This window comes from Fusarium proliferatum (genome assembly GCF_900067095.1).
Source record: "Fusarium proliferatum ET1 genome assembly, contig: FPRO_scaffold001, whole genome shotgun sequence".
In the NCBI taxonomy this organism is placed as follows: domain Eukaryota; kingdom Fungi; phylum Ascomycota; class Sordariomycetes; order Hypocreales; family Nectriaceae; genus Fusarium; species Fusarium proliferatum.
Window position 1 is genome coordinate 2,151,145 of NW_022194790.1, and position 18,758 is coordinate 2,169,902.

At 49.3% G+C, this 18,758-nt stretch overlaps 5 protein-coding genes across 5 annotated transcripts; 4 read left to right on the forward strand and 1 right to left on the reverse strand.

Moving 5' to 3' along the window:
- Positions 1-1,564: 1,564 nt before the first annotated feature.
- FPRO_01381 (uncharacterized protein) lies at positions 1,565-4,375 on the forward strand (the record flags this gene model as incomplete). Its single annotated transcript, XM_031232105.1, has 3 exons — positions 1,565-2,966; positions 3,026-3,698; positions 3,745-4,375. 3 exons carry the CDS (start codon positions 1,565-1,567, stop codon positions 4,373-4,375), a joined length of 2,706 nt encoding a protein of 901 aa, XP_031075092.1.
- A 961-nt stretch (positions 4,376-5,336) lies between these two features.
- On the forward strand, positions 5,337-6,187 carry FPRO_01380 (uncharacterized protein; the record flags this gene model as incomplete). Its single annotated transcript, XM_031232116.1, has 3 exons — positions 5,337-5,376; positions 5,429-5,651; positions 5,701-6,187. 3 exons carry the CDS (start codon positions 5,337-5,339, stop codon positions 6,185-6,187), a joined length of 750 nt encoding a protein of 249 aa, XP_031075093.1.
- Positions 6,188-6,772: 585 nt separating this feature from the next.
- Positions 6,773-7,746, forward strand: FPRO_01379 (putative ribosomal protein L15.e.B, cytosolic; the record flags this gene model as incomplete). The annotated part of the gene is made up of 3 exons (XM_031232127.1): positions 6,773-6,859; positions 7,163-7,319; positions 7,379-7,746. The coding sequence occupies 3 exons, from the start codon at positions 6,773-6,775 to the stop codon at positions 7,744-7,746; spliced, it is 612 nt and encodes a 203-aa protein (XP_031075094.1).
- Positions 7,747-8,602: 856 nt separating this feature from the next.
- On the forward strand, positions 8,603-9,922 carry FPRO_01378 (uncharacterized protein; the record flags this gene model as incomplete). The annotated part of the gene is made up of 1 exon (XM_031232138.1): positions 8,603-9,922. One exon carries the CDS (start codon positions 8,603-8,605, stop codon positions 9,920-9,922), a length of 1,320 nt encoding a protein of 439 aa, XP_031075095.1.
- Positions 9,923-10,153: 231 nt separating this feature from the next.
- FPRO_01377 (putative DNA-directed RNA polymerase III second-largest chain) lies at positions 10,154-13,790 on the reverse strand (the record flags this gene model as incomplete). The annotated part of the gene is made up of 4 exons (XM_031232150.1): positions 10,154-13,385; positions 13,436-13,537; positions 13,602-13,614; positions 13,664-13,790. The coding sequence occupies 4 exons, from the start codon at positions 13,788-13,790 to the stop codon at positions 10,154-10,156; spliced, it is 3,474 nt and encodes a 1,157-aa protein (XP_031075096.1).
- Between the last annotated feature and the right edge of the window lie 4,968 nt (positions 13,791-18,758).

Here is an 18,758-nt window from a genome sequence, read left to right on the forward strand (position 1 = left end):
AAGCTTTGTGTTGACTCGAGATCAATCTCCCCCTCTCAAGTCAAACAATTCGTGACGGTGCGCTTACATCTAGGACCCCCTCCCCTGCTGCGCCGCCCACCAGCTTTCCCCATTGAAAGCTCCCGCGCCACCCTAGTACCCGCAGAGGAACGGCAGTATTAGTTGGAGGTTCATACCGCCCGCGGCTCTCCCCAGCACCACTTAGAACCTGGTCTCGTGTGGTAACCGCATCTCGACACAAACTGAACACTCGGCGCATTGCATCGCACAACCCAACAGGAGTAGCAACCACGACAAGCAGCAAACGGTTCGCGACACAACACGGCACATTGCAACATTGCTCCGCGACACGCGACATACTTCCTCCTGCCAAGCTTTCCCTCTGCTTGCCTTCCTTTGTCAATATCATCACTCTCTGCAGCGCGCCGCTGTCCTCCCCCGCCTTCCGACTGCATTTCGCAAACTCTCTCCATCCTCCTCATTCGACTTGCACACCGTGTGCACGACGACGTTATTCGCGATCAACCGCTTTTCGCCTGCCTGTTCACCACACCGTCGTTGGCGCTCTCGTGGTCTTTGCAGATTGATATTTGAATTTTCGGAGACAGGTCTTCTGATCACTAACCATTTGCCACCGCCGCTCGTCTCTTTCGCCTTGTTCCCGCTCCAAGTGTAGCAGCAACCCCGCGTCAATCTCTTGGTGTCGGATTTCGCGCCTGCTTTCGAGCCTTTCACTGACAATGGGCCACGATTGAGTCTCCGTCGCTACAGCACTGGACATCTTCGTCTGCCCAAATCAGTCCCCTCAAAAAGGTCCTTTCATGACAGGGTCCCCATTCTCCTTTACTCTTATCCGACAACCTGAATCTTCTATTTGCGCCTTGGGTTAGACGCGCTTGTGTTTAGATATTCTGTCGTATTCACTCAACACTAATCAACCACTGGCTCACGCCGTAACGACTTCTGCTATCGCGATTTAACATTTGCGATAAGATCAGGGTTGCCACTTCTCAGAGCCACATCTTTCGACACTGATTGCAGCATCAGCGTTCTTTTTCTTACGTTTCGTCTGTTTTTACGACTTAGAATTTGGCACGTGTGACGACATAGTCTTTAGATATCCTTGGGATCCCATCTCTGGTAAGTCTATTTGCAGCGAATCTGGATGCTTTGATAAGCATTCTGGTTTATTTATCGAGTCTTCATTCATAGACTGGTTTGCCCTGACTCTTGTTACATTCCCCCATGTGACTGAGGTGTCGTGGGGGCTATGAGTTTCTGTTCTCAAATAATATCATTCATTGTTCATCACGAGTCCAGTCAGCTAACTAGTTATTTACAGTTTCGATTCTATTCATTCTTAAAAGACCTTTGCAGCCTACTTTTTATTTTAACCCCCAACTCTGTTTATTATCCGTCATCCGAAACACGACAGCTTGTGCTAGCCGGTTCACGTATCACAGATATAAGACTAAACCCCCCCCCCCCCGTTCACAGGACATTATCAATCAGCAGTCTTGTAGATTTTAGATTGAAAGAACCCAAACAGTGTCTTTCCTGGATGATGAGTTCTGGTCCGCTCAAGACAGGCCCGTCTTCCAGACTAGGCCAGGGATCTCATCCTACAGCCCCGGGTAACAACCAGTCACTGCTCCTCGAGAAGCTGCACGCGAGGACATCCACACCAGATTCAGAAGCTCTCGCTAGTTCAGACGACGAAGGCGAGCACCGATACGAGTCCGCAACAGCAGCATCTCATTCTGCGTCGCAACCTCCTAGACCTGTCCGACGACCTTCGTGGTTGAACGAGACTTCTCAAACCCTGGGCCGTCCTCGTAGGGGATCTATTGCTAGTAACTCAATGTCTCCGACTACTTCTCATCCTAGCACGCCCTCCGGTGAGGCCGGTGGAGCGTGGGGATCTCACTCAGCTTCATCTGTGATGGGCCGGGGATCTGGCGCACCTGGCTTTTCATGGGGTACGGCTATCTGGAACAATGAACGCAAAGATCCTCCATCGAGGCTCAGCGAGGTTTTGCCTTCTCCCACATCGACCATGCCCCCGGGCGGTGGTAACTCTTTCTTTGGCTCAGACATGCAGACATCTCCGGTCTCGCGCGATCCTGCGCCTAACTCGCAAATACCTTTTGCTATTCCGCTTCATCCTACTCCCAAAACCTACCGGTCTCAATCTTACTCTGTTGGGCAGCTGGATCCTGAGTCAACAGCCACTCCGCCTACGATGAGCTCTTCCGCCATTATAGGTCGCGCTCGCTATCCCGCGCTCCAGCATCGACCTTCTCGACCCAGCATGCTAAGCGAAATGGCCAACGACGGCTCGATGCTTGGAAAAGTCAAGGAAGTCGAGGATGACGACGATGAAAGCCCAAGCGAATCGATGCAAAGTTCGTTTCATCAATCGGATGCGAAAACAATTGAAATGCTGGCTCGTGAAAATGCTATGCTGCGCCAACAACAGCAGCAGCAACAGCAGCAACAGCAGCAAACGCAGTATAACAATGCTCGAATTCGACCCCGCGCAGTCACTGGCTCCTCCTATCCCGCAAACGGCTACCCAATAAGGGACACCGTTCCCGAGGAATCTGATTATGCTATTGATGAGCTTGATGAAGCCAACGAGTCTGGCGATATGTTGGCCAAACGGGCGCTGAGCAGGCGCATGAGCGAGTACGGAGCGGGGTCATTACGCTCTCCGTTTGAGAACAATCGCAAACCTGAAAACGCCAACCTCAAGAAAGCGCTCTGGTCAAGCTCCCTCGGATTTAATCCTTCTGATATTTCTCAGAGTAGGCGACACTCCTTTGCAAACATGCCTACTCGCCAAGGTTCTATCAGCTCTATTCCCGACGCGGCCGCACTAGAGCCTTCTGCACTCGATATGCAGCAATCTCAGGAGTACCCCCCCGGTTACCCCGACCCTGCCGCCTTTAGTGCTTCTTCACATGGTAAGTTGGGCTCAACACTCACGTTCTTTGTTTGATCATTTGTTAACGCACGCAAACAGCAAGCCAATACTTTGGCGTTGGCGGAGGTGCCAACATCGGAAATGCCTATCAGACTGGGTTTGCCAATCAATACGGATCTCCTTACGGGTTGCCCACTGCGTATGGGAACCGCGCACCATCTCCTCATCGTAATGTTTACAGCATTGCTCAGCCTCGTCACAACCAGCTTCTTCACATTGTGTTGTTCAAGTGCGCCCGAGCTGACGTGTTCTACATTCAAGAGGGCACTGGTCTCAATGTCAAGCCAGGTGATCTGGTGATAGTCGAGGCTGATCGCGGCACTGACCTTGGAACCGTTGCTAAGGATAACGTTGAATGGCAGGCTGCTAAAGAACTCAAGGAGCACTATGCTGAAGAGCAGTACAAGTGGCTGATGATGTACTCACAAAATGCTGCCGTCGCGCAGGAGGGTTCTAGCGCAGGTCTTCTTGCCTCCTCTACCGGCCTTCAAGGAAGCGCGGTTGGAGGCATGGGACCTCCAAGCCAGCACCATGCGCAGGAGCCCAACGCTGGCGAACTTCGACCCAAGCTCATTAAACGTCTTGCCCAGAACCACGAAATCCAAGCCCTGCGGGACAAGGAAGGTCAAGAGGCGAAGGCGAAGCGTGTTTGTATGCAAAAGGTCAAAGAGCATGCTCTCAATATGGAGATTCTCGACGCCGAGTTCCAGATGTGAGTATATTTATGACTTATCAACAGGATGACTAACCTCTGCTAGGGATTGGAAGAAGTTGACCTTCTACTACTTCGCCGATTCGTACATCAACTTCAACTCTCTCGTCACCGACTTGTTCAAGATCTACAAGACTCGAATCTGGATGTCTGCTATCAACCCAGCCTCATTCGCTAGCCCAACTCTTGGCATTCAGGCTCCTAGCGGCATCGGTCCTGGAGCAGTGAACGCAAACCGTGGTGCAGGCGGTAATGACAGACGCCAGAACCAGCAGGTCCAAGAGTCTCACCAAGCCTCTGCTTTTCCCGGTGGAGCCAGAGATGGCCGCGGATTCCGCCCTGCTCCAACTTTCAGCCAGCCGTTTGGCAATGAGGGCCGCCTCGCGCAGCCATCTGGATACCCTCCTTCCAACTACCCTTACGGGCAGTTCGCCAACCCTTACAGCAATCCTCGCAGCAATGTTGGCTACGGTGCTAGTTCTGGCGCTATGCCGGGCGCTATGGAGGGCTATCCCGTTGGAGTTCCCCAGCTTGGAGAATACACGTCGATGCGCCAGCGGTTCCCAAACCCACAGTCTGGTCCCAGCCCGGCACCTCACTCTCAAGCCACTTCACCTCTGGCTCCTCAGAATGACTGGGTTGGATCTTTCCAGGGCTTGTCTCTCAACACTCATTAATGTGTGTTATCACATACGTTTGGCGACCATGAGAAGCTTATCTCAGTACACTCGTTTGCATTCAAGCAGGCACAGCAGACTTCGTTCCAAGAAAGAGAACCTGCTGGCATTTGTTGATTGAGTCGACGACGGACTGACATATACAGAACCAGCCCTCGTTGGGCTTGGGGTGCGGTTATGTGATTGTGTGATTTCATCTTTTTTCGTTTTCCATTCCTTTATAATGATTCGTCGTTTCGTTTACATCTTCTTTGGCGTTAATCGGCAATTCTCCATTGATACTTGAGTATTCAGAGATTGTTCAATAGCTGCTTTTCGAATTCCATATCGCCAACGCTTTGTTCAGGGTCCATGATCCAACGGCCGATTTCACGACAACGGGGAGTAGGGAGGGAAGACAAGATGACATTCGACGGCATGGAATTTTCTTTTACAGGTTGAGATTATAGACAGAAAGACCCAAGGACTTCGCATCTAACACTGTAACTAATACGCAGTCAAAAAAGGGGCACATTCGGGAGATATAACCGGAATCATGTATGACAAAGACTTGATTTACTCATTTGCTTATTCGTGCGGGCAAATGTGTTTGTTTTTAAGGGGTTGTTTGGCTCAATGCACGAAAATGAGATTATGTGATAGATTAAATTCGAGCTCAGGGTTTGCTTATACGTTATCTAAACGTGAAATGAAGTGAGGCCAAAGATTCATGCAATAACACTTGGAGAATACCTTTTATTGGTGGTTGAGGCAGATCCAGATTCTTGCCATATTGAGAAGCACCCAAAGCGCCTTCCCACTCTTGCAACAACGATTTCACCTTCCTCTTCACGTATGCTCAGATGCCCACTAACTTCCTTGGCTCTTAGCCAGAGAAGACGACTCTGAGTGAACCAAACCTTTTGAGCGTTCATTCCATCCACCTTGTCACCTCTTAAAAGAGACACTCCATCATCATACCATGCCCCCGCGAGCACGGAAGAGAAGAGCATCTGCTACGGGTGAGTTGCGATACAATCTCGACTTCGCCTACAGAAGCTAAAAGTACATGAGAGAGCAACGGTACCGAAGATGCACTCCCCAGGATGACAACGAGGGCTCCAAGGAAATCAGGTGCGAGGGGGGCAAATCAACGCAGAGGCAAGAATTTCATGCGCGCAACGAACGCTTCTTCCAACAAGAGGCGAAAGGTTTTCTCTGTTGAAGCCAAGAGCCGGATCAAGAAACACGGTGCCGACTTTGCAAAGTTCATCGATAAGGAGACTCATACACGGATGTATGTAGCTTCCGGCACTTCGTTCGATCTAATTTTCTAAAACCAGCAGTCCTCAAATTGGCGTCGACATATTGAAGAAAGATATCTCTCCAGATCTTGCACCTGTTCTTCCCTGGATTGGTTCTTCGTCGGCTCTCCAGAGACGAAGCACCCAAACTTACCCAAAGATGATTCTTAAAGCACTCGACAATTTACAGAGTGATGTTAGGACTTACGAAGGCCTAGCCAAACAAGACAACAAGATCCGAGCGCCTAACTGGATGCGCTGGCAACAAGATATCAAAGACCTGGAGGATGTGAGCAAGCACGGTCTTGCCATGGCTTCAAAGATGATTAATCATTTCATTATGCCTGATTCACACGAACTTCCCCACAAGCCTTCTGAGGGCGCCGGCGGAGTAGAGCATGTAGCGTGGGATCTGATTGAGGAGGGTCTACCAAAGATGCCTGATGATATATGGGGAAAGATTGCACAGGGTCATCTGAAGGCTTTTACTGGGGTTTTGAAAGTGCTATCAGCTGAAGTTGAAGGATGATATAATGGCATTGATAGTCAATTGTGATGGCTTGGAAGAGATCGTATGAATACCTTAGTTGGCTCTGGAAGCACAGCACCAAAGACATGAACGAATTGAGTAGTATAACAGATACACAGTTTATGAAGACGGCACTGTCTTTCATGAAGTCCTTCTCGGGGGGAGAAATACACGGCGCTTGACGAGTTTAGCTTACACCAAAATTCGCTAGCGACCCACCGATCCCGTCTGACCCCTAGGTCCTACATAGTACAGTGCCAATTCCGATGACTTATCACTGCCAAATCTTTGCGAGACACGTGACCATGCACAGACCACGTCGAGGGCTGCGAATGGAAAGTGTGAGGGCTAGCTCATCGCTTAACCCACAGGCCACAATTTTCCCACGGAAAGTTGGATATCGGGGGTTCTTTCTCTTTTCTGAAAATCTTCGACCTCCTACTAACCACCAGGACCTCGACCAAGCCGGTATGTGAAAATCCCCCTCCTCGAGAATTTTCTTCTTCTTCTCTTGCAAGCCTTTGTTTTTTTTTTTCTCTATTCTTCTCTCGCTAACCTCTATCGTCTCTGCGATAAACAGCCAAGATGGGTGCCCTCAAGTACGTCGAAGAGCTTCAGAAGAAGAAGCAGTCGGATGTCGTTGCCTTCCTCCTCCGAGTTCGCTGCTGGGAAGTACGTTAAACCACCAAAAACATGCACAAGCACAAACATCAATTCCCCATGTGGACGGCGGATTCAACCTGTTCTCGCTCTCTTTGTTCTCCTCTCGACTAGAATTGTCCGAAGCGGTTCGAATTTTTCGTGCGAGTTTTGAATACTCCGCACTGGGAAGAAAATTCTCAACGACGAAATCAACACACAAACTGTGTACGCTTGGACATTGACGAGAGAGAACTCGAGACGAAGCAGGCTGTTTATTAACCGCCGTCTGTGCTATACACTCGTTGAACATTTGCTGAGAGTGCATCAATATAGCTCCGTCAATTGAACGTCATCCACCGCGCCTCTCGCCCCTCCCGTCTGGACAAGGCTCGCCGTCTCGGATACAAGGCCAAGCAGGGCTATGTTATCTACCGTGTCCGTGTCCGCCGTGGTGGCCGCAAGCGCCCTGCTCCCAAGGGTGCCACCTATGGTAGGTTTTTTGCTCGATTGAGAACAGAGGGATGTCAGTATCTAACACAATCCGGATAGGCAAGCCCACCAACCAAGGTATCAACCAGCTGAAGTACCAGCGATCCCTCAAGGCTACCGCTGAGGAGCGTGTCGGCCGCCGATGCGCTAACCTCCGAGTCCTCAACTCCTACTGGATCAACCAGGACTCTACCTACAAGTACTACGAGGTCATCCTCGTCGACCCTCAGCACAAGGCCATCCGCATCGACCCCCGCATCAACTGGATCGTCAACCCCGTCCACAAGCACCGCGAGTCTCGTGGTCTCACCGCCACCGGCAAGAAGTCTCGTGGTCTCAACAAGGGCCACCGCTACAACAAGACCCAGGCTGGCCGCAGAAAGACCTGGAAGCGCCACAACACCCTGTCCCTGTGGCGATACCGATAAACGGCTCGCCCCCTGCTTCGGGAGGAGCTGGCTTTATTATTCGCAACACGGCTGTTCGGTTGTACATGCGATTTGGGAGGGTCTGGTTTTGGCACTGCATGCTTGGACTCTGGGGAGTCGGGAACCTTGTTTGGTAGCACAAAAATGGAATCAAAAGCAATTCCAATTTCATGATCAAGATTAAGAATATGGTTTCCCGAACTTTGCCTACCGATTTGTGATTGATGCTGTGCCGTGATTCCTGAGAGATGTTTACAAGCCAATGCGTCTACGAAATGTTGGCTGAAGTGTTCAGTAAAAGCATTGACACTTTCAGGGCTGTTTTGCTATCAAAAGTTTGAGCATTCGACTGCCTTTCATGTGTTGGAAACCCTGTTTGCTCGTGAAGTTTCTGAGCTCCCTTGGCAAAGTTTTGATTCTCAAGCCTAGGTAGGTAGTGCTGTACTGAAGTGCTACTGAATTAAATCTAGACCAGTAAATTTGCAGTCTTTTCAGTGGGCTCTGCTCACTAGGTATGATGTGGCGTTGACATTGTGGCTTGTCAAGTCAATCCAATTAAGCGCGTCATGTATGTAAGCGCGTCTATCTCATTCACTTAACGCGTGAAGTGCAACCTCAACTAGGTATCTCGAGAGAAATCAACTGAACCAGAGAAAAACAGAGAACAAAAGTGTTTGTAAGGGCAAGGACTTGTTGCTGCCATAGGGTTTGACTTTGGATCTACAAGACAGAGATATACACTTTTGCGGTCAACACCAAGCCAACCCCTTCTTTCACTTCTTCACACTCACTCACTTACACCCTCACTTTAACTTCTCTCTCACTCACAACCATCCATGTCTACTCAGCCGTCCCCATGACAGACCTCCTCCAAATCCTACCCTCCTTTCCTCTCCGCCCTTTTGCAGCTCTAATACCAACAATTGAGCAACAGGCTCTCACAACAACAGATCTTCTCACCCTTCATCCCGCAGACATAGCAAAGCAGACACGCCTCCCTATCCTCGATCTCAAGCGTCTCATAGCTGCTATACAAGCGTCTCTCTCTGACGATCTCAGCCCACAGCAGCCTCTGCTTCAGCCGGCTGAAGAACCCAACGTCATCAGTACTCTTGACGAGGGTCTGGATGCTGCGTTAGGAGGTGGCGTGCCTGTTGGTGTGATAACGGAAATCACTGGTGAGAGCGGTGCTGGAAAGACACAAGCTCTTCTATCACTATGCCTAGCTGTCCAACTTCCTCCGCCTCATGGGCTGGGCCGTGAAGCTCTCTACATCTCAACTGAGGCAGCTCTCGCCACAAGCCGTCTTGCCCAGATGCTCAACTCAAACCCCATTCTACAGCAATACGATGACCCTGAAACTCGCCCTTCACTTGATGCTATCCGCAGCGCAGTCACGCCTGATCTAGAGACACAAGATCACATCCTCGACTTCCAAGTCCCTGTTCTTCTGTCCCGTCAAAACATTGGCCTCATCATTCTCGACTCAGTAGCAGCCAACTACCGTGCTGAGTTCGAACGGCAGGGTTCTCACGGCTCTAACATGGCCGCTCGAAGTGCTGAACTCGTTCGTCTCGGTGCTCTTCTCCGCGATCTAGCTCGACGCCACAATCTCGCTGTTGTTGTAGCCAACCAGGTCGCTGATCGATTCGCATCCAGCTCTACACCACGGCATGCGCCTCCTAGAAGCAGTGGCGTCGCCTATGAGAGTCCCCTCGCTTCCAGGAGTATGCCTCCTCCTTCATCTACGAACCTCCCTGGCACGCCCTCCTCGTCATTACCCTTTGCCTTACAAGACCCCGATGGTCCTCCGCCTCCACCCGCCCTAATGCTTGATCATCAACAGCGTTGGTTCACAGGCTGGGGTGATGATCCCCACGCTTCTTATTCACTCAAGACCCCAAGTTTGGGCCTGGTGTGGTCAACGCAGATTGCTTGTCGTATTGCACTCTTCAAGCGTCCTGTCTATGGCCGTATAAGACAGGCTGCCCCAGTAACAGCAGAGGATGACTCTGACTTGGCAGCACCCACACTCAGAGGGTGGCGAAGATGGATGAAAGTTGTGTTTGCGCCTCATGCGCCTCCGACGGGTCAGGGCTTGGACGGGGCGGTCGAGTTCGAAGTTACTATGGGAGGATTAAAATCAATTAAGATCCAAAGGGCCAAAAAGCAATAACGAGTGTGGAAGCAAGAGCGTATATAAAGTTGTGTATCGGCCACTGGCAAAAGTTGTATTATCAGAGTCACCACAGGCTAAGACTCAATGTAGATATGCTCATAGATAGAAACTTGAAGCAACCATAATAATACCTCTAGACTACCTAACCGCCTCGTAAACGACTATGCTATATTTCAAGTATACAAGTTCCAAAACTCCATTCTATGCATATCCATCATGTAACCCTAATTATCTGGGGTGGGGGAACTCGTCATCCATCTGGAGTCGCACTCCGACATTCATGCTGATGAGCTCCTGTACAAGCAGCTTCGCTGCATACGGCATCGTCATCTTGGTAACCTCCCTTGTACTCTTGCATGTGTGACAGTAACCCTTGTATCCGAACAAACCACACTGTTGGCAAATATCAATCTCGGTACCATCCGAGCTGATCATGAGTCGCTCCAGCAGAAGCTGTGAAGCACCGTAGGCGATCAAGCAATCACGTTCCATTTCTCCCAGGCGTAGACCACCGTCTCGTGAGCGACCTTCTGTAGGTTGACGAGTGAGGATGGCTCGGGGACCTCGGGATCGAGAGTGCATCTTGTCTTGCACCATGTGCTTGAGTCGCTGGTAGTAGATAGGTCCGTTGAAGACGTATGCCTCCAGTGGCTCTCCAGTAATACCCGACGTGAAGTAGTCCTTGCCCTCCCATGAGAAACCATGGTCTACAAGCACCTGACTCATCTCTTCCAACGGATGAGAACGGAAAGCATCTCCAAAGCCATAGTCAGGACGACCGTGGACGATAGAAGCCTTGCCCGTTAGACACTCGAGTAGCTTGCCGACTGTCATTCGGGAAGGGAAACCGTGGGGGTTCATGATAATGTCGGGGCTTAGTCCACTGTCAGAGAAAGGCAAGTCCTCTTGCTCAACAATAATACCAACGACACCCTTCTGGCCGTGACGAGACGAGAACTTGTCACCCAACTCGGGGCGTCGAGTCTGTCTTGTCTGAACCTTGATTACTGTGGTATCCTTCTCCGTTTGAGAAATCATGACCTTGTCGATATATGCAGGATCTGCGATCCGGTATGAAACTGATGAGTCGCGGAACTCAGCAGGTCCACGGTCCAGTCCGATGCCAGTGCTTGTCTGGTCAAGTGGTGTCTCCTTCTTGACCATGGCCTCGCCGCTGTTTACCTTATAACCAACAATGGCAAGGCCATCGTCATCCAAGGCCTCGTGCTTAGCGATCCGGCGCTTAATCTTGCCATCGCCCTCATTCTCGGGGTCTCCGATACGTTCTCTACGTCCATTGGGGTACTTCTGCAGTTCCGTCGTGTACTTTCTGAAAACCTGACAACGGCCGAATCCTCTGTCGATCGATGCTTTGTTCAGAACCAAAGCATCTTCAATATCGTATCCTGAGTATGACATAACAACCACGGTGGCGTTTTGACCTGCAGGAAGTTTGTCGTAACCGATAAGTTGAATGGTCTTTGAAATAACCATGGGCCGTTGGGGGTATACAAGTGTGTAGAGAAGAGTATCAATACGGTTGAACTGGTTATATGCGATTGCACCAATGGCTTGTTTACCCATAGCACATTGGTAAGTGTTACGAGGAGATTGGTTGTGGTGGGGGAAAGGAATCAATCCTGCGACAGCTCCCAGGACTGTAAAGGGTTCGATTTCCAAGTGAGTGGTACTCTGTGTCACTTGGTCCTCATAAATTGTGATGAGGGCATCGTTCTCCTCATTGACATCGAGATACTCAACGATTCCGCGGTTCAGAAAGTCGTCGAAGGTCGCTTTGCCCATCTGAAGCAATCGCAGATGCTCAGGCTTGAGCTTCTGCTTACCATTCTTAACGATGATATAAGGTCGACAAATGCGGCCTTCATCGGTGGCAATATGAACGGCGTTGAAGTGCGTGTTGATGTTGATGCCGACAAAAGGGGAGATCCAACCTCTCCTTCGCATAGTTCTAAACTTTTGCGCAAATCGTTTCGGGTATCGAGTTAATGCGAACGGGGTACCGTTGATATGAATGATGTAGCTTCCTTCACGGTGCATCTCAGCACCCGAGAAATTGCGGATAGGTTCAACACCAGCATCTAGTGTAAAGATCCACCTTTTGACAGGCTCTTCGTCAACGTTGGTAGTAATATGGGTCATCAAAGCCAAGTTCTTCACCAGACCACAGGCTTCACCTTCAGGTGTATCTGACGTACAAAGCATGCCCCACTGCGATGGTTGAAGTGCACGAGGACCAGACACCTTTCGGGTCTTTTCGAACTGACTGCTTATTCTGGTCATCATACCAAGAGCGGCGATGTAACTTAGCCGACTGAGAACGTGGGTGACTCCTGCTCGGTTCATATTAAAACGTTTGACAGTCCAATTTCCAGTCTGAATGGCTCGGTTGATTCCATATCCAATGTTGTTGGCGTGGTTGCTAATCATATGAACCGCATCGAGAGGAACTGCCCTGTTGTTTTTCTTCAGGAACTTGTCGATCGACATCTTGACTCCAGATGTGAACTGCTTGAATAAATCTTCAAACAAAAGTGAGAGAAGTTGACCAGCCAGCTCAAGTCGTTTGTTTCCCACGAAATCTCTGTCATCAACCAACTTGGGGTTGTGGGCGGCAATGAGAACCCTTCGAGTCATCTGAGCTACATATATGGCCTTAGGGTAGAAATCCAGTCCCTCAATCGGCACATGGGCAATGACCAGGTTGGCCAAGGCATCGAGGCCTTCTTCGACGTGGTTACGGCGCACTTGAGGACCGAATGTGCCTCTGCGGGAACCCATCTTGACCTTTGCTCCGATATACTCCAGCGCTTGGTGCTGGGTGAAAACGCCCGCCTTTGTCGCCTCATCAAAGTTTACCAGAAATTCATCTTGGTATCTTCCATCTGATCCAGCAACAAGCTGCATGATTTCCATATCCGACAATCCTCCCAGAGCCTTCAGGATTATTACGATCGGAATACCTTCCACCAGTACATTGTGTGTGAGGAGGATTCTGTCCTTCTTCAGAGTAACGTACGTCTTCGACTTTCGTTCGTGTGTAGAACTGGTGACCGATGCTGAAATAATGTTGTTCTTCTCGTCGGCTTCAACAATGATACGGTTCTTGCTCAGTTGCTCCTGAATCAAAATGACCTTCTCGGTGCCACCAATAATAAAGTAACCGCCAGGGTCAAGTGGGCATTCGTTCATCTCCTCCATCTGGGTATTGTTGGCTCCGGCGAGACGACACTTGGAGCTCTTGAGCATGACTGGCATGCGTCCAAGAGGCACATTCTTTCGCACGATTCGCTGCTTGTCTCGGATGTATTGTATATCGACAAAAATTGGCGCGGCGTATGTCATGTCTCGAAGGCGGCACTCCATGGGAGTCACTTCACTATGTGACTTGTTGTCTGTCCAATCTTGACGTCGAGGACTGTCTACTCGAATGTCTGTGAACCTGGAAAGTAATGTTAGCATGGCTCAATTAATTGACATCCCAGCACCTACTCTAGCCAAAAGTTGCTGTCTACTTCGCTACGAATGGTTCGATTGGCGCGTACGATATCCTTGATCTCCTGCTCCACGAAGAAGTTGTAGGAGTCGATGTGCCTAAATCTAGTTAGAACCGGTGAAGTACAATCGCAAGCTCTGCGCGCTTTATCCGGAAACATACTGTTTGACAAGACCTATAAATCAGTTAGCAAGAAGGCTCACCGGGCTGATCGACATCCTTACCCTTGACTTTCAAGAAGGCTGGCAGAAGCTGGAACTTGTCCTCCTTTGTGGAAATAGGATCCGTGAGCTTCTTGCCATTGTAGAATGGCTCCAGGAGAGCCTCGAAGCCATCGTCGACCGTAGGCATCTTGAATGTCACCTAAGAGCGCACATCTAAAAAGGATGGTTTTTGGGTGTGTGTTTGCGCTGACTACTTTTTTTCTGCGGCAGCTTGCGATAGCTTCGCAAAAAGTTCTTGCCCCGCGGTCATAGGTGGAGCCGGCTTGATCGGGCGCGCCACGGTGGGGGACGAGAGTTTGGTGATACGTATCACGTGATAGACTTCAGCTTGTATAAACGTTAACGTTGAAACGCCTTGGACTTTACTATATACCTTAAAATAGGCATTCTATTAAGAGTATCGATCTCTAGATTGTGTATCATCCTTCTTAGAACTTTGAAATATTCTTCAGAAATTAGCAACATTGCCAACCTTACTCACTAATCCGATCGTTATGGTTCTTGATCTGGCCTACCCTATGCTCTGATGCTCGATTTCCATTTCTCAAGGCAATAGAACGATGCTTTCTGAGTTTAAGTCATAGTCGCATTAACAACTAGTATAGTATCGAGGTTATTGGTTTGGTTATGGTTGATATTCTGAGTAAGTTATGACTGCATGTTTATAAATATTGACAAATGACTTGTAAATCTGATTGAAAGCACAAGCGATGTAATGATCGCACCTATGTCTAAGGAAGCGTCAATTTGGCTCACAAAATAGCATTCTGTTAAGCGACGATTTTGTGAATATAACTATATAATTGTAGCCATGGCGAATACTTGACAATTCAGCAGTTAGCCTCCATCTGAGAAGCCAGGGAATTCTTCAGTAGTGATAGCATCTAGCTTAGACTCGCAGAAGCCCGTCAAGTGTAAAACTGCACATTATCACCAATAGAAGCAAAAAAAAAAAAAGGGGGGGGGGGTTTAATTCCATTTAACTATTAGGTCGAAAACTAGAATGGCCATACAAAGAAGTGGACGCTCAAACGCAACAGTAGTTCTGTCAAACAGATAGAAGAAAGATATAAAATTGGATGCCAACGCCATTTCTACAATTAATCCCTCCTAAGGCAATAATCGGACACGAGTGCGAATAAAAAAGAACAATTAATCTTCATCGCTATGGCTGTTGCCATTTTTCAACTCTCAGCATTCAGACTTTACTCAACACAAGTTGCTCAGAGACATGGCCTCGGGATTGTCTGTACAACATCACACCCCCGCATGAGCATGTATACATACCCACGCAGGTAACCCTCTGCAAGTTGTCTATCTGTTCATGTCTAGCATCGATGTGTATCACTGGGGTCTTTGACGGGCATTTTCTAAAGTGAGGAGACCACTCAGTGGCCCATGAAAGCTAGCTCACCTGGCTCATGTGCTGCGATCGTAGCGGGATGAAGCAAAGACATGATTCTTGGCGCTGGTAATTAGCCCCCTAGTGTGAGTTGATCGGACCCTGACTTCGAGTCGCGACGTAGTAGGGTGGGACGGCAACCTGACTAGCTCGATGGACCACTTGTAGCGGCAGGCTGTAAAAGTCGGTGAAGGGATTGAGTCTTTTTGAAAGTGAGGAGAAAGTTGAGCGGGCACCAGCCAGAGGGACATGCAGAGGAAGCAGGTGGTGGATCTCGACGTGCTCCGTCAAGCTGTTAGTGAAGAATGTGTATGTACTGCCATACTCAAGCCCATCGATGATGCCTTCAAGAGACAATGCTTCAGGTTATCTAGACTGAGAGACTTGGTAAGATGGTTCAACGCCAGAGTAGTCACTGTCATAGCTCCCCAGCACGACCCGAGTCATCGGTTGTATCGGTTTGGGGCTATAAGATGGTCGATATGGCAAACGAAGTTATTCGCAGTTGAGTGGGAACGGTTCCTGATAAAGACGTTCCAAGACGTCGCAACTTTATCAGTCGCAACTATAACCCATCGGCAGTGGCTCAACTACCTAGTGGTTCCCCATGTGCAACAGCGCTGCTCAGGGTGGATTTTGTACCGACCAAGCCGAGGGCCTTTGTGACCCCCATGGCCTCTCTGTGATTTATTCAGAACCGTTGATGCTGATTGGCTTCGGTGGCATCATATCCCAAGGCGCTACTGCGCGAGGTCAAAGGGAAGCATGACGCAAGTTGCACCACGGACCAAGGCCATGACTGTCTAACGATCGGTTCCTGGTCAGGCTCCATCAACTCGTAACGATACGAAATCCATCATTTGTATCCCATGGTCAGCCACCGCGATTTCCGTTTTATTGGCCTCTTATTAGCAATGCCAGTCAGAGGTGCGAATCAGCTCAAAGTCCAAGAAGCGCCAGGTGGAGGATTTATTGGAGGCGGTGAACGAAATTAGGCTATGGATCGTCATGTGTCAACTGTCTGTGGCGGATGGCTGACGGCTATAGATGCTGTCGAAATAGAGTGGCAATATGAGGCCCGACTCAATATTGACAGCTTGTGCTGTAACGGACCTGTCAGCTTGATACAAGCAAAGATCCCATGCCAGGGCGTTCCTGGTCGATACATCAAGGGCAATCTGGGGACATGTTAGTTTGGCTTTGTTCAGGATGGGACGGGTTTTGGGTGACGTGCAGGAAGGATAGAAACACCAACCAATCGGTGCAGCATATCGGAGTGACGGGGATGTGCGCTTGGTCCATGTCTTGTGTGCCTCTTTGAGACTGGGGGGCTTCGAGATATCAATCATTGTCCATTCACGAGAAGAGGTTTTGGTAGGTTGACACGATTGAGGCAAGTTTCTTTCAACTGACATCCAGAGACTCTGCGTGCTTTGGTCTCTAATCTCTTCCACGTTGCAGGCTCCTGAATGTCTCTCTGTGAGTGACTCCCTACTGACTCTTCAAAGTCTGGGAGAGGTTGAGAAGGAATTCCAGGAAAGGTTAGACTCTTGTTACGAACCATTCAAATCCTGATCCTGGTAGATGCAGAGGTTGAAGCTTACTGTCGCAGGAGGGGAAACTGAGTGCATGATCCAATAGCAGCCTCAACTAGACACGCATCTCTCCTCCTCACCCTGCAGACTCATGCTTGTCTCACAATTCGTAGTGTGAATCTGTAGAGTAGCGTGGAATGTCGACGAGTTACCGTCTAGTGCAACATATACATACACAGGCCAGGAGGGATAAATACTCCGATAAATGCTCGCAGGTTGAGAGACACTCACGATGGCCGCAGTGGAGGGTTTTCACCATTGTAATAAGCTAACGTGCCGCTGCCAGGGACCTTGACAAGCCATGATGCACAATCCTTGCAACCCTCCATGCTCATGTCAACCTGTGCTCCAATGCACGATTAGATCCGAGGCCGTTATGGCCAAGGCCCGATACAATGTGTATAAATCGGCCCCAATCTCTTCTACGAACATGACTCAACTATAATCTGTTTTGTGTATAAATATCAGGCTGTCTCAGCTGACATGATTGTCTCAACATACGATGCATCCCTCGGCACATATTCAAGCATTGTACAACACCCTGCTGCTCATGCCATAGCCCACCTGTAAAGGCGTTCGGACGAGAAGAGCCCGAGGCGTATTCAACCATCCGCAACAGCGACTATTACGCTACTGGATCCAGACAAGCTTGAATTACTGATCTTTTATATGCAAATTTATAAGCACAAATGAACCCTTCTTCACACTCACTTGCTTCTGGAATAAAGCCGACAGACCAATTGGACTCGGCCGTCACTAGTTGATGTGCCTAGCCGTTGGAAGAAGTGGACATATCCATCCGCTATCCCTCCCTCCCGTCCCCTGGAGATTTTGCTTTTCTGTTCTGATGGTGCCTGACTTGGGTCCCACTGATGGTCTCGTTAGTGGTTTCTTGGGCTCTGATGGACCAGCCGCAGTTCTTGAAAAAGTTTCACGTGAGGGAGGTGTCTTGCGTGCGTGCGTGTATGTCATGTATGTAAGTTACCCGCCTGGTCTAACAAACTCCAGTACGACGCTGGCATCTTGATTCCCAGGATAGAGGTAAGCCGAGGTGTATATGGAGATCTGGATCAGAACAATCAGCCTCACTCTTGAGTAAGACAACCCCTGATAGAACATGATTTCTTGCCTCTTCCGTATATCATCAAATGTATGTGTGGTGGCTTGTATGTAACCACAAGTATATAATTTATAAACAAATACTCGGTGTTAAATATGAGAAACTTTAGGTCCCAAACAATGCAAACCTTGTATATATCCCTGCTGCTCTTTGCTGAATTCATCCTTGACCTGTAACCAAACCCTGCGACTTGCCTTTACTGTCCGTGAGGCCCTGTCTCGTGCCCACATACACGCGCCGACCTCTAAGCCGAGCGCCAAACACCCGCGTTAGGCCAATCTTTTAGGTTCCCATTATCAACTGGATACTCCGTACTTGACCTATTTTTCTTCTCCTCTGATCACTCACTCTCACGTCAACCTCGACTAGGTATCTATCTACTGATCGCAACTCGGTTCCTCTCCTCCAAACCAGCTTGTCGCTCCTGGCTTCCAGGGCGCGCTGTGTGAGAGAAAAGCCTGTAACTAGATCATCGATTGTATCACCACCAAAGACGCGTGCCAAGTATTTATTGTACTATTGATTGTGCATTGATTGCCATTTCAAATCCAGGTTGGTTCGCTTTTTTTTGTCTAAGGTAGTCTGTCTCTGTCTCTGGTTCGTCAAAGCAGGCACCTACCTCTCAGAAGGAAGGAACCTACACCTCCATCTCTCCACTCCTGTCACTCATTTGCTCTCCTACCTACCCTCTCTCAAAGACACCCGTCAGCTTCAAGGCGTGTTGTCTGTAATACCACAATCGTTGTTATATCATCTTGTTACTCTGTCCTGTTCCGGTCTGTCCTGTCGGGTTCTATCGCCCCGTCTTCAGCCAAAGGTACCGAGCATAGCGCGGCGGACACGAAATTCGCAACCCGACATCCCGCACCGCACCACGAATCACCCACCGCCGCCGGCGACATAGTGCAATATCCCCTATCCATACTTATTTCACTTTGGTAGAAAGATATCCATTCACATCGCGGCGCGGCACGCCAA